Source organism: Lissotriton helveticus, chromosome 2_1 (genome assembly GCF_964261635.1).
Source record: "Lissotriton helveticus chromosome 2_1, aLisHel1.1, whole genome shotgun sequence".
In the NCBI taxonomy this organism is placed as follows: domain Eukaryota; kingdom Metazoa; phylum Chordata; class Amphibia; order Caudata; family Salamandridae; genus Lissotriton; species Lissotriton helveticus.
The window spans coordinates 1,962,579,345-1,962,593,205 of record NC_136059.1 but is presented as its reverse complement, the minus strand read 5'-3'; the positions used below and the strand labels follow the sequence as shown (position 1 = coordinate 1,962,593,205).

At 48.2% G+C, this 13,861-nt stretch overlaps 1 protein-coding gene across 2 annotated transcripts in view; it reads right to left on the bottom strand.

The window, feature by feature from the left end:
* Positions 1 to 234: 234 nt before the first annotated feature.
* Positions 235 to 13,861, bottom strand: part of ARHGAP10 (Rho GTPase activating protein 10) — a 998,059-nt gene continuing 984,432 nt past the window's right edge. For both annotated transcript variants that reach the window (XM_078676901.1, XM_078676902.1), the window contains exon 24: positions 235 to 1,147. In XM_078676901.1, coding sequence (XP_078533027.1) covers positions 1,059 to 1,147 — 89 coding nt within the window. In that variant the 3' untranslated portion in view covers positions 235 to 1,058. The remainder of the gene's footprint in view (positions 1,148 to 13,861) is intronic.

Below are 13,861 nucleotides of genomic sequence, written 5' to 3'. Positions count from 1 at the left end.
ATAATACACAAATATACCGCTTCTCTCTCTCCCTTTGCATTTCGCCAACCATGACAGTTCTGCAGTAAGCCACAGTTGAGGACAATAACAGCTTGAAATTGTCACTGACTTTTTGAACAAAAAACCTTTAGTTTTTAGATGATACAAATCTTTTAGAAAGCCAATAAAAATACAAGATTTTAAAAAACAAAACAAGCATTGGCCTTTTTTTTAACCATACAACCGCTAGACACGTTTAATTGTAAATAAAACTTTTATTTCATACACATGTTCGCATTTAGAGGGGCAAGTTAAAATACTAAAAATAGTGCCAAGTGGATGGTGTAAAACCTAAAATATATTTTTGTGTGTGTCCGACCTTTGTAAACTATAAAGTAGAATGCCACAAAATGGTTCAAGAAATACAATAACACACTTAAAAATGCATTCGTGTTGCCCCTTAGATGCTCACTGTTCTCCAGATGCCCTTTAGAAAAAAAGGCTCTTATGCTAGTCGCCCACTTAAGAACAGTTTAGCTCTTTTCATAACCACAAAACAGCTTAATAATGACATGATCCAATGTAATACTCAATATAAATATATATATATATTGCCCATAAAATCATAAATGCACGGTGTATTTGTGTGTGTGTTTGTGCATGCGTGCGCTCATCGAAAACCTAAGCTGCCTTTCTTGTCATCATGCAGCAATTACAATAAGAAAAGAACAAAGAGGCAATTCTTTACAATTGCACTTTTTGCTCGCACTAAGAATTCATTTTGAGTTCATTAGTTCTATAACATTTCTATTTGGCAACATAGTGTGTCATCTCTTAGCGCAGTTTCTAAAGAATGGTAAAGTGATGGATTAAACCCAGATCTGTTGACTGGGTGCGAGTGCTTGATTGTTTCAGAGGCTCCGTCCATCACCACCCCCTTTTGTATCTCTTAGCGCAGAGTCATCGTTTCAGTTTCCCGCTCTTTGATGATAATAACCGTCACAAAAAACACAACGACAGTGACTGCAGCAAAATTCCATGGATACCATGTACACCTTCTGGACATTAAATACACCTAACTAAATCCACTGGACATAGTTTTGCGGAATAAGTCCTCTCCTGCCATTCAGAGTTCCTTCCAGCCATCCGGGTTCTCTCGAAAAGTGCACTAAAAGAGAAAGAAAAATGGGATGAGCGAAAAACACGTTGAGATTCTTATGCACTCCAAATTCTCCAATACATTTGTGCTTCTGTAGTTCAAGTCACCTCCACTGAACTAATTATTAACAAATTAGAAACAGACAAACTTAAGTATCCTATTTACAAATCTGGCTTCCTGTTTTTAGACTTTCTTTGAACACTGCAACAGAGAAAAGCACAGACAACTTTAAAAGTATTTTATTCAAACACTTATGGCTGTCAGAGACTGTTGTGCATAATTGATAAAAAAAGGCCCGTCTCTGCCTTGCCCATCAAAGGAAGCCAATGCCTTGTGACGCAAGGCCTACCAGGGGTTTGTAACCTTGCATCTTCGGTACATTAGTCATCAGAATAAGAAGGTTCGCTTCAATTGGCTTTCATTTGCGAGGAAAATTCGGCGCATAGGTTTAAGGATTTCTCTTTACTAGCGCGCCTTGAAGGCCCGGCAGTACAGACTGTTGCGCTGCATTCCAATTGTTTCCTTCCACTGGCTTCTGGAAGGGGAACAAAACTGTCTGCTTTTAGACTGGGCAACTGTTCTGAGGGTTTCCTCTTTTCTCTGATAGGAAGATTGCTCTAGGCCTAATGGGAATTCCTGTTTGCGATTAACCTCGTACATGGGGTTGCCAGAAAGTGAAAGTGTCGGTTTCTTCTGGACTACGACAGCCCTGCTACCCTAATGTCCTGGGTCTCATCCTTTGGAATGCATGACATATTAGCATTGGGAACAGTCCAGTGTCGGCTGCTGCCGTTTAAAGTGTGTGTGGGTGGGGGGGAGGGAATAATACAAATGTAATTAAAAAAAAGACTTACCTGACTCTGCCGGCCACCTCGGTGCTCCTCTGCCAGGCAGCACACAGAACAGGCTCCCAGACTTCCCCACCCAGTCCTGATGCTGCTCTATTGCTATACCAAGCCTGAAAGAAGCGCCAGGATTGGCCTGAGGTGGCTGATCTGACGCTCGTGCAGGCAACAGGGTGTCTATGCTGTTTCTCCAGCGGGCTGTGAATTTCAGCTGGGTTGGAGAAACCTAAGTGCGCATGTCAGTTTGGCCGCCCAAAGACAGACAGTCAAACTGACATGCGCACTTACAGTGCCCACAACTCTTCCTCCCTGCCATGGCCAGGCCCCGCCCCAGGCTGGCTTCAGTTCAGTCAGTAAAATATTTATTTTATTTTTGGTGGCTCGCAGTGGGATGACGTTCCTCCAACATTACGGAGGAGCTGCTGCTGGGAAATGCAAGATCAATAGTGAAGAAATAATTTCACCATAAATCTCTGCCACACTAGTTCCAAATAGTCATTTGGTCGATTGCAGTATCAATAGATGTGCAGGCGAATGCACAATTCTCTTCAGAGACCTCAGCCACTCCACTTTTCTTGCAATCTCTCATCTTTTTCTTCACCTCACGCAACTTTCCCCATGATCGCCTGAGTAAGCTGCGTGCACTTGACAGAGTTCGGTACGGAACCCTTCTTGTCTCCCTCAGCAGTTGATGCTCTGAGATGGAAACTCTCTTGTATTGCATCAATTACAGAACTTGAAATCGGTGCCATGACTTACAAAGGCCTAGTTCTCTTAGATCTCCTCCTTACCGTCTGCCTCCTTACCCACTGGGGCTTCCTACAAACATTTCTGGCATTTGCTTTTCTGTCCAGCCCTGGTAAAGGGACCCTAAGAAGGTGCAAGGTCCCTAGAACAGCGTAACATTACGGGCAGATTCAAGAAGGGTGCCTGAATTCAAGTTGGCTCGAGGACTCATCAGTTCGGAGCACTGCAATACCTATGCATGGGGCAATGCAGACAATGGCCCCCAGACTCTTGGTAGAGCACCTCAGAATGACACTGGGGAAAAGATGGGGACACTGGGGAAAAGATGGGGACAGCAAACTGCACTATGCACACTGGCTCCAAAAGGACCGAGTCAAAGTGTCTGGCCGGTTTGTGCATGCATAAGGCAGCTTTTGGCATGGACAATGCCACTACAGCAGCAGAGAACCAACTGTAATGGACTGACAAATACAAAAGATTACAAGACCCTGATTCTCAACACCACCATAGCAGAAAGAATAGAAATAATTCTCATCATGCAACATGTGCAAGTAGACAACAAAAGGGCATCCCTTCATGTTCCAGAGCAAACTACCATTACATTTAAATACATATTTGCCACAGCCATGTGAGAAATGTTGAAACCCTCATTGCATAATTTTACACAGTGGGTGGCCCCTGCATGTCAGTTACAAATGAGATTATGCTAGGATATGCTTAAGCCACAAAATAAGCATGATTGTTTCTTCCTATAACATGGTGTTGCCAAGCAATCAAACACGATTCTATATTGCATCTTTAAGCATTCATGCTTATCAGACTAAATGGCACCTTTTAATCTCCTAAAATAGCAAAATCCTATCCCAAATAACTATGTGCAAATTGTGCATGAATGGCATGACGATGTATTATCTATATGCATGACTGCAAACAGCATTGCAATGTATTATCCATTTGCAATGAAAATCTTCCGAATAGTGTAAAGTATCCAATTAACTCAAGAGCAATAAAGTAGCATCACATAAAAAAAAAACTCCACAATCTCTCATAAGGCGGTACGAGAAGAGTATTGTGAACCACATGGCATTAAATGGAAACAGCATGACTAACAAAAACCCTTCTTGTTGACTAATCGCTATAATACTGGGCTATACTGAGTAAAGTGCTACCCGCCCGCAAAACCCTTCAGGCCTCATCAGCTATAGTAATAGTGGCGGCTGGTGACCTTTAAAAGAGGAGGGCGTAAGCCTTGGCTTTAAATCAAGTGAGCAAGCCTGATTTCTTCTCCGAGGGTTCAGGGGTTTTCTCACACTCACTTGCACACCGTCTTACTCTCTCATGAACTCTCTCGGATTCTCATTCCCTCACATTCCCTCATTCTCATTCACACTTGCACTTTTACTCACATTGAGGTTCTCCAACTCGCTTACTCACATAGTCTCACTCACTTTCATTCTGACCTACTCATTGTACTGGGTCCCACTAAACCTCAGCTACACTTATACTGTCTCACTCTAATTCACCTAGTCTCAAACATTTTAACTCAATTCAACTCAACAAATCACACTATGGCTCACTGAGTCTCATTCAGACTCCCTCGTTCTCACTCATTCTCAGTCAGTACTAATCATTCCAAGTGAATTAATTACTCACTTGGATTCACCTAGTCTCACTCATTCCCACTCATTCTCACTAAATCTCACTCGGACTCACCCAGTCTTATTCATTCTCACTCACTCTGTTTCATTCAATCTCACTGATTCACGCTCATTCCAATTCACTCATTATTACTCTTACTCACTTAGTCCCACTCATTTGGAATCACTCTATCTCACTTTAGCTCACTCATTCTCACTTGGTCTCACTTAAGTCTCAGTTACTGTCTCTCATTCTCACTTAGGACCACTCATTCACATTTAATCTCTTAGACTCACCTACTCACACATTCTCCCTCAGTCCCACTTATTCTCACTGAGTCCCATGTATTCTCACTGACTCACTCCAAATCATTCATTCTCGTTTAATCCGACTCATTTTACCCAGTTTTGACTCACTCAATCTCAATCTGCCTCAATGATTCTGACTTCCTCAGACTGACTCATTCAGTCCCGCACACAGTACACTCAGTTACACTCACTGTCAATTCTCCCTCGCTTACTCATATTCATTCTCACTCATACTCACTCTTCCTAGCACTCATTCTCGCTCAGTCTGACTCACTTCTTCATTGAGTCTCTCTCACACACACTCATACTTAGAGATGCTCACAGAAGCACACGCTCTCCCTCACAGCCACACACCACCACACCACATTTAATCACTTGATTTCACTTGCCCCGTTTGGACTCCTGCTCCTTCATGCTTGAACAGCACTGGAAATCTTGAAGCTGCGTTTACACATATACAAGGTTTTCAGTCTCTGCTCCTTCCCCCCAACCTTTCACAATTCTGCGACGATCTGGGAATGGGTGTGGTGACAGACAGATTGGTCTGTAGCCACAGGCACTGCAGGGTCTAAGAATGCAGCGCCCCTTAGCAGTGATGCTTTATTATGGTACAGATGGGGGAGGCACTTGAGACGTGTAAGGATTGGGCTTTCACCAGCCTATGACACTCACTCTGATGGCTGGTGCAGGCCTTCCTCAGGTAGGGGCACAATGACTGAATATCTTCAGGGTCTTGATGAGAGCAGACTTGATGCTCTTGGGGGTGGGGGGGGGTAGTGTGATGTTAGCGAGGATGTTGTGCAGGGCATTGCCTCTGTTTAGATGTGAAAGTACCACAGCCCGGATAACATCAATCCCTGTGGCATGAAGCAAATCCCTGTGACACAGCGCAGCATCAGACATAATCTAACAAAGGATGAAACACGATATCAAAGTCCCCTGCGAATACTAGCTTCTCTGGCAATTAAGCATTTACAATGCAACAGTCTCGCCTTTGCAAAAGTTAGAGCTATACTTTTTATTTATGTGTTGGTTTTGAAAACAGATAAATAAATGGCATTGTCATTTACAATGCCAATAGCTTAATCTCTCTTAATCTCTCGCAAATGCCACACAAACACACAGACCCACACACACACACACACACAGCCCCACACACACGCACACACAGAGCCACACACACACAGAGCCACACGCACAGCCACACACACACACACACACACACAACCACACACACACACACACAACCACACACACAGAGCCACACACACACCTTCTTCCTCTATTTTAACTCAATTTTTTATTTCTCATTGCACCGTATTTCCTTGCTTCCTTGGTAACCAAAGATGTAGTAGTCTTATATCTTGACCTTATCTTATATCTACACCTCCCCCTCGGCTCAGATGCCAGACCGAGGCAACGACGGAGAGTGTGTGGCCTCTTTTGTCCTGAGCGAGCGCCAGGCGAGGTGAGGCTGTTCCTCCCTACATTGTTGGGAGAGGTTTCGAAATCAAGATATAAGACCACTACACTATTGGTAGGTTCTTATAATCTTCACTGTTTATCACGACATGTGGTAAGTGTTGCAGTAGTGTATATCATAGGTCCTGATGAAAGCCCGGAGGGGCTGAAACATGTTGACCAGCCAATATCTATGGTGAATAGTAATTCCTTACACACTATTCTCACTCTGTTTTTTAACATACCATTTTGATGGTCGCATCTAATAAAGTTTTCTTAGACATCAATACAGGTATTTTTAAACCACCACTATATACATTTGTGTTTACACCATTTTCACAATTTTCTTTGCACTGCAACTTGCCCCTTCAGCCTTATAACACTTTCCATCTTGTGGTTGTTGGTTCGATCAAATGATCTGATACTAGCTATCCTCAAGGAATTTCCTGAGGAAGTGTCTAGTAATTTCTTTTTCAACCCAGATGATGAAGTACCGCCAATGTGTGGGCTGATGGGTATCTTCAATTCTCTTTTCACTTTCTGTTTATTCCTTACTTCTCTCCTAGACAAGTTCCAATATAACCAGTTGGTATAAGTATTTGCGGATACCATAAACAAGTACCGTTGACAGTGGTATTTACAATAGACCCTTGATATCTTTCGTATCCTGAAACTACCACAAACGTTGTCTGCAGCCAACACAAACGAATACCGCCTCTCATACCTTGCAAAACACCTGAATGTCAAAAATGACAGCCACTTTACTTTACTAATGGGCAACACTTTCATTACTTTCATTCTGGTGTCGGGGCCTATTTTGTGCCCCAGTCCAACCTTGTATGCATTTCTTCTACAACGTAAAGACTTGGGACATTATTTTGGGAGCAGCGGCACTGAACAGACACGTGTCCGATGAATTCTAGCTTTCGGGTTGAAACAGTTGGGGGAGGGTTAACTAAACAAGGCTGTGCTCCTATCTCTAGATATCACTATTCTCTCGGCCCTCCACCAGACTACTCACGCAGTCGGCTGTGAAGGGGAGCGCGGCTTCTCCAGGGCGGTTCTTGTGGCTGGCCCTGCAAAAGGGAAAGGGAAGGGTAATCACCTGCGTCGCACGGAAATGCCAGACTGCGTGGGCGCTACCAACGCGCAGGGGTGCGCGGTTGTGCTTTCTAAGAATCTCCGTATGGCCTGCCCGTCAGCGGAGGCATTTCAGAAAGAAACCACATAGCATCTAATTGTAATACACTGTTTCAATGACTACGATGCATTTGCTTTGCCTCCCTTTACTCCTTTGTTTATTAGTAATTTGCGTCCACTGCTGACAATAGTTGGACTTTCCGGGTCATACGGAAAAAGGCAAACTAAGAGTGGAAATAGAAACGCATAGATGGTCGGTCTAGTCCTATCTCGGTTTCCAATCTTCTTTGACGCGTCAGTGCTAGGAAACGTCACGCAAATGAAAGACGAGCTTCAGCCAAGTTCGAAACCAATACCTGGTAAAGGAACAAGGTAACAGCAGTAGCAGAGAGTCTGCCGAGACCCTCACCTCAGCTCTTAATGACGGGAGAGATAGCGACTGGGAAACAGCACCGACGAGAAACAGTATACCAGGAACAAGCGCTCGCCATCTCTAAGCCCCGTCCTTTTCAGACTTGGAGGCGTGTTTTTCTTTCTCCCCTCTTCTCCATTGGCTGGAGGAGAGGAGAGAAAGAAATGAAAAAAACATGCCCCTCAATCCGAAAAGGACGGGGCTTAGCTTCAAAAAATGACGTCACAGAAACCTCTACTCCAATGGCTGGCCGCATTTAGGGAGCCAGCCAATGGAGAAGAGGGGCGGGTTTAAGCCTCGCTAGTCTTAGACATAAGATCTCGACAGCGAGACTGCGCATGCGCAGCCTACGCTAGCCGAGACCTAAAAAGGGGAAAAATAAAGTTTTGCCAGTTTTGTCGATACAGCTGCTGAGGCACTGTTCATACCTTACAAATCACGCCCATCATTTAAGTAAACATTAGCTATCAAATATCGGTCTTCTGAATCTGTTATGACCTTGTTAAACTTCACAATGCGCAATCTCCTGAATAAAATGTGCTTCTCCCTGGAGCTAGTTGTAAAGCGATTATTTGTCGGTTTGCCAGGCCAAACTTTTCTTCTTCTGACACAGGTAAAATGAGTTTCTTGCAAAATTACAATATTGGTGTGTTCTCTTTTAAGCCGATCCAGCACTATATAAATTACTGTCAGGATTTTCGCCTACCTTCATCTTATAAGCATTCTAAGAAAAACATTAAAACCAACACCAAGAAATTACACCACATAATTTAAAATATTAGCCCTATTACATTAGACTAATCCTTATTTCATTTAGAAATTTTAAATATACAACACTCCAATAAAAAAAAACTGTGCAAGTTACTACTTGTGTAACGATATATCTGTAAGAGACATTAGTAAGTGATAGATTCCTTACCTTAGAATATCCCCAGGTGTCAGACTGGATCCGGAAAGTTTTGCTTAGCAGTACCCTTGCGCGCCAGTGGTGGCGTCCTGTGGCTCCCCGTCCGTCGCTGGCGTCGTATGCGCCGAGATGACATCACGGAGACTACTTAGGAGCCATCCATGCGCGCTGGCGTCAGTTCTGTACACGACTTTCCGAGCCAGAAATGCAGAGCCATGCAACATACTGACCACTGGTGCATTGAAAACTAGGGCCCTGAAAGGGATGACCTTAACCCTAGTCATCAGTTTGCAGAACGCAGAGGTTGGGAGGGGTGGTAAGGAATCTATCACTAACTAATGTCTCTTACAGGTATATCGTTACACAAGTAGTAACTTGTGAACCTGACACGTTAGTGATAGAATCCTTACCTTAGAATAGATACCCCAGCAATATCAACCCCGGTGGTGGGTCTGCAAACAAGATTGCACCAGAAAGTCACGGAGAATAGAACGGCCAAAGAAGCCATCTCTCTGGAATTGACTGTCAAGGCAGTAATGCTTCGTAAACATGTGCAGCGAGGCTCAGGTAGCTGCCTGACAAATGTCCTGCAAGGGAACGCCGCATCCCAAGGCAGTAGTGGCTGCTGTTGCCCTGGTGGAACGGGCATTCCGCCCCGTAGGAGGCTCCTTCTTAGCCAACGAGTAACAGGCCTTGATGCAGAGAACGACCCACTGAGAGATGGTCCATTTGTTCACGGCCCGACCTTTTTTGGCGCCCACGTAGCCAACAAAGAGCTAGTCATCCACCCGGAACTGACTGTTGTGTGTGCTTTAGATAGAACGAAGGCGCACATTTTGGGTCCAGACGGTGGAGCCTCTCTTCCTCTTTAGAAGGATGCGGAAAGAAGGTGAGCAAAGTGATGGTCTGCCCGATGTGGAAGGGCGTGACAACTTTTGGCAGGAAAGAAGGACGATTCCTGAAAACCACCTTGTCCGGATGAACAGAAAGGAAAGGAGGTTAGGAAGAAAGAGCCTGGAGCTCACTCACCCTTCTGGCAGAGGTGATAGCTACATGGAAAGCTGTCTTGAGAGTGAGAAGACGCAAAGGACAGTTATGAAGGGGCTCGAAGGGAGCGCACATCAGAAACGTCAAGACAAGGTTCAAGTCCCATTGAGGCATGATGAACAGCACGGGAGGGAACGTGTGTGTGATGCCTTTCAGGAAACTGTTAACAACCAGGGACTTGACAAGAGAAGGCTGATCAGAAAGCCTTAGAAAGGCTGAAATGGCCAAAAGATAACCTTTGCTAGTGCCCAGAGCAGAGCCAAAGAAAGAAGGAACAGAAGAACCTCAGAAAGAGGGGCAGAAAGGGGATCCACAGCCTTCGCTGTGCACCATGCCACAAACTTGTTCAACCTGCAGGCGTAGACCGTTTTTGAGGAGGGACGCCTGGCTGCCAGAATGACATCACAGACTTCAGGAGGAAGATCGAAAGCTGTCAACTGTCACCGCTCAATCTCCATGCATGGAGGTGGAGGCTGGACAGGTTCGGGTGGAAGACCGTCCCCTGCTGCTGCGACAGAAGATCCTCCCGAAGAGGCAGTCGGATCAGGGGATCGATCGCCATACTGAGTAGCTTGGGATACCGGTATCTTCGTGCCCAATCCGGAGCCACAAGAATGACTTGGGCAAGGTTGCGCCGAATCTTCTTCAGCACTCTGGACAGAAGTGGTATAGGCGGAAAGGCGTACAACAGACCACAACTCCACTCGCCACGAAAAGTGACGCAGAGTGAGTGCTGCCTTGGAAATTCCAACGCGCAGAACTGATGACATTGCGCGTTCTCTTCTGCGGCAAATAGATCTAACCAAGGCTCTCCCCACTGCAGAATGAGACCTTGCACCACGTACGAGTTCAGACGCCCTTCGTGATCCATCATGCACCGGAGGCTGAGCTCGTCCGCCCTGGAGTTCAGAGAACCTGCCAGGTGTTGAACCACCAAGGTAATGCCTTGATGTTCCAGCCATGTCCAGAGGCACAGAGCCTCCTGACATAGGGTCCACGACCCAACCCCGCCCTATTTGTTGAAGTACCACATGGCGGTGGTGTTGTCCGTAAACACCTGCACTACAATTCCCCAGACAGAGGGAAGGAATGCTTTCAGTGCAAGTCGGCTCGCCCGAAGCACCAGAAGGTTGATATGGAGCCGGGATTCCGCCGAAGACCAGATGCCTCTGATCTCCGCCTCTCCCAAATGGCCTCCCCATCCCAGGAGGGGCGCATCCGTCACCACTGTGTGCTCCGGTGAGGGAAGGGAGAGGGATCTGCCATTGACCCAATCGGGATTCGTGAGCCACCACTGCTAGTGTCATGCAGTACCCTCCAAGATCTGGACATGATCAGACAGGTTGCCCTGATGCTGTGCCCACTGGAACTTCAGGTCCCACTGCAGAGCTCGCATATGCCATCTGGCATGTTGCACTAGCAGTATGCAGGAGGCCATCAGGCCCAGAAGCCGGAGGGTCTTCCTGACTGAAACCTGGCATAGAGGCTGAAAGATCAGAATCATAGCCTGAATATCCTGGACTCGCTGCTCGGGAGGATAAACCCGAAACTGCGTTGAATCCAGAACCGCACCGATGAAGGGGAGCTTCTGAGAGGGACTCAGGTGCGACTTCGGCACATTGATGGAGAACCCCGGCAAGTGCAGGAGGTCAGCCATAGTCTGAAGGTGGGTGACAACTGCCTGGGGCGAGCCCGCCTTCAACAACCAGTCGTCGAGGTAGGGGAAGACCTGCGCAGGTGAGCTGCTACCACCTTTCATGAACACCCGAGGAGCGCTGGTAAGGCCAAAGGGGAGCTCAGCAAACTGAAAATGCTCCAGGCCTACCGTGAACCGCAGGTAACGCCGGTGGGCCGGCAGGACGGGGATGTGAAAATATGCATCCTGCAAGTCCAACGCTACCATCCAGTCTCCAGGGTCGAGGGCAGCCAAGACCTGAGCCAGAGTCAACATCTTGAACTTCTCCTACCTGAGGAAGTGGTTGACGTCCCTGAGGTCCAAGATGGGGCACAAGCCCCCTTTGTCCTTCTTGGGGACCAGAAAGTAGTGGGAATAACAACCATGTCCTACTTTTGGCCCAGGAACCCGTTCAATTTCCCCCTTGGCCAAGAGGGCCATAACTTCCTGTTGGAGAAGCGCAAAGTTATCCCCGACATGCAGTGGAACTGAGGTGGCATGGCTGCGGGGGTAGACTCGAAGGGGAGGGAGTAACCCCTCCCGACGAGTTGCATCACCCACTTATCAGAAGTGACAGAACGCCAGTGGGGAAGGTGATGTCGAATCCTGCCACCCACCGGCATGGTGTGAGATCTGAAGCTCAGACAAGGAAGGCTTCAAGGTGGTCGTTGCGGAGGCAGAGGTGGACTAACCGTCACGCCGGACCCCGGAGCCACCCTGGCGGCCTTCACACCCATGGGCACGCTGAGTTTGGTTCTGCACAGGCTTCTGGCTGAACAAACGGGCAGGGGCTCCTCCGCCATGGCCACAAAAGGAATGAAAGGTAGACATGGCCGTGCGCGTGGTGCAAAGGCCCAAGGACTTGGCCATAGCTTGATAGTCCTTACAACGCTCCAGTGCAATGTGGGTCTTATCACCAAACAGGTAAGTGCCGTCAAAAGGCATGTCCATGAGCGAGCTCTGGATGTCCAGGGAGAACCCGGTGGACCTCAACCAGGCGTGGCGACGAAGCCGAGGGAGTCTGCGGTGTCCAAGCCACAACGAATGGTGAACCTAGCCGCGCCCTTACCCTCAGCCACAGCCTGAGACAGCACAGTCTGGACCTCCTCCGGGCACTGAGGCAACACCTCAGCCACGGAATCCAACACCACGTGAGAATAGCGGCCCAGAAGGCATGCAGTGTTCACTGACCGCAGTCCTAAGCTGGCTGAAGAGAACAACTGCTTGCCAAACTGCTCCAATTTCTTAGAGTCCTTATCCAGCGGAGCCGTGGGAATGGCACTCTGAGATGTTGAAGCTTGAATGACCAAACTTTCGGGTGTAGGATGAGTGGTCAGAAAGGCAGGGCCACCCGGCGCCGGGCGATGTCGCCTGGCGACGTTCTTATCCACAGGGGCCCACGTGGCAGGCCGGGACCAAGTGCCCAACAAGACTTCAGTGAGGCCATCATTAAAGGGTAGTAGCGGCAGAGCACCACCGTATACGAGGCGCCTTCCTCCATAGTGGGCGGGGGGGGAGGCAAGCCCCGGATCAGAGGAGACGTCGAGGCCATCGGCCTGCTTGGAATCACAATGGTGAGCAAGCGGGTCCTCAAACCCTTCCCAGACAACCTCCTCTGCCGGCGTCGTAGACACAGGCCTCGGTGGCAGGGCAGGGACCGGTGAAGGAATAAATGGCGCCGGCCGGGAATGAGCCTGCGCCGGTTCCCAATTCGGATCCCAGGCGGGGACAAATCCCTCTGGGAACCGGGGCAGAGGCGAAACCAGCAGTTTCCACTGCGGCGGCGCCGGAGCCGGCAGCATGGGACCTCTTGGCGCTGAGGCCAGAGCCAGGGGAGCAGGCTCCGGCGCACCGGGGCCGGTGCCGCTGGCGGCGCCGGGGTTGGATCCGCCAAAGGAGTCGAAGGACCAGCAGGATCCGGACAGAGGACCGCGGGGCCCTAAGGCGCTCCGGCTGCAGCCTGAGCCCTAAACAGGTGGTGCATGGCAGCAAGGAATTCCTGCATTTGTGCGGGAGTCACTGACGGACCCGGGTAAGGCTGGAAAGCCGCGGGACTCCCAGGCACCGAAGGAGCCGCAGGGGCAGAGCCCCTGTCCCCCTCGTCCGTCCGCATCCGGCGAAAATGCTTCTTCGACTTCATTTTGTGCCATTTCTTACCCGAATCTGAAGGGGAAGAGGAGTGGTGGTGACGACTCTGCGAGTGGTCACGGGAACGACCCCTGGATCTCGAACGGAGCGGGGACGAGTGCCAAACTTCAAACAACTTCCGGCGCCGCTCTCTCAGGGCCTTCGGGCCAATGCCCAACAGTCCAGACAGGACGGGGAGACATGGTCGCGCTCCAGGCAGTAGAGACAGATGTCATGAGGGTCCGCCACCGACATATTGCGACGGAAGGTCCTGCAAGACTTAAAACCAGGTATCGCTACAGTACCAGAGAAAACCAACATGAGACAAAAGTTTAAAAAAGATAGTAAAAAAATTACTAGGGTACGTGCCCTAACCAGATCTGAGCTTACTGGTGTGGAAAAAAGAAAGAACTGAC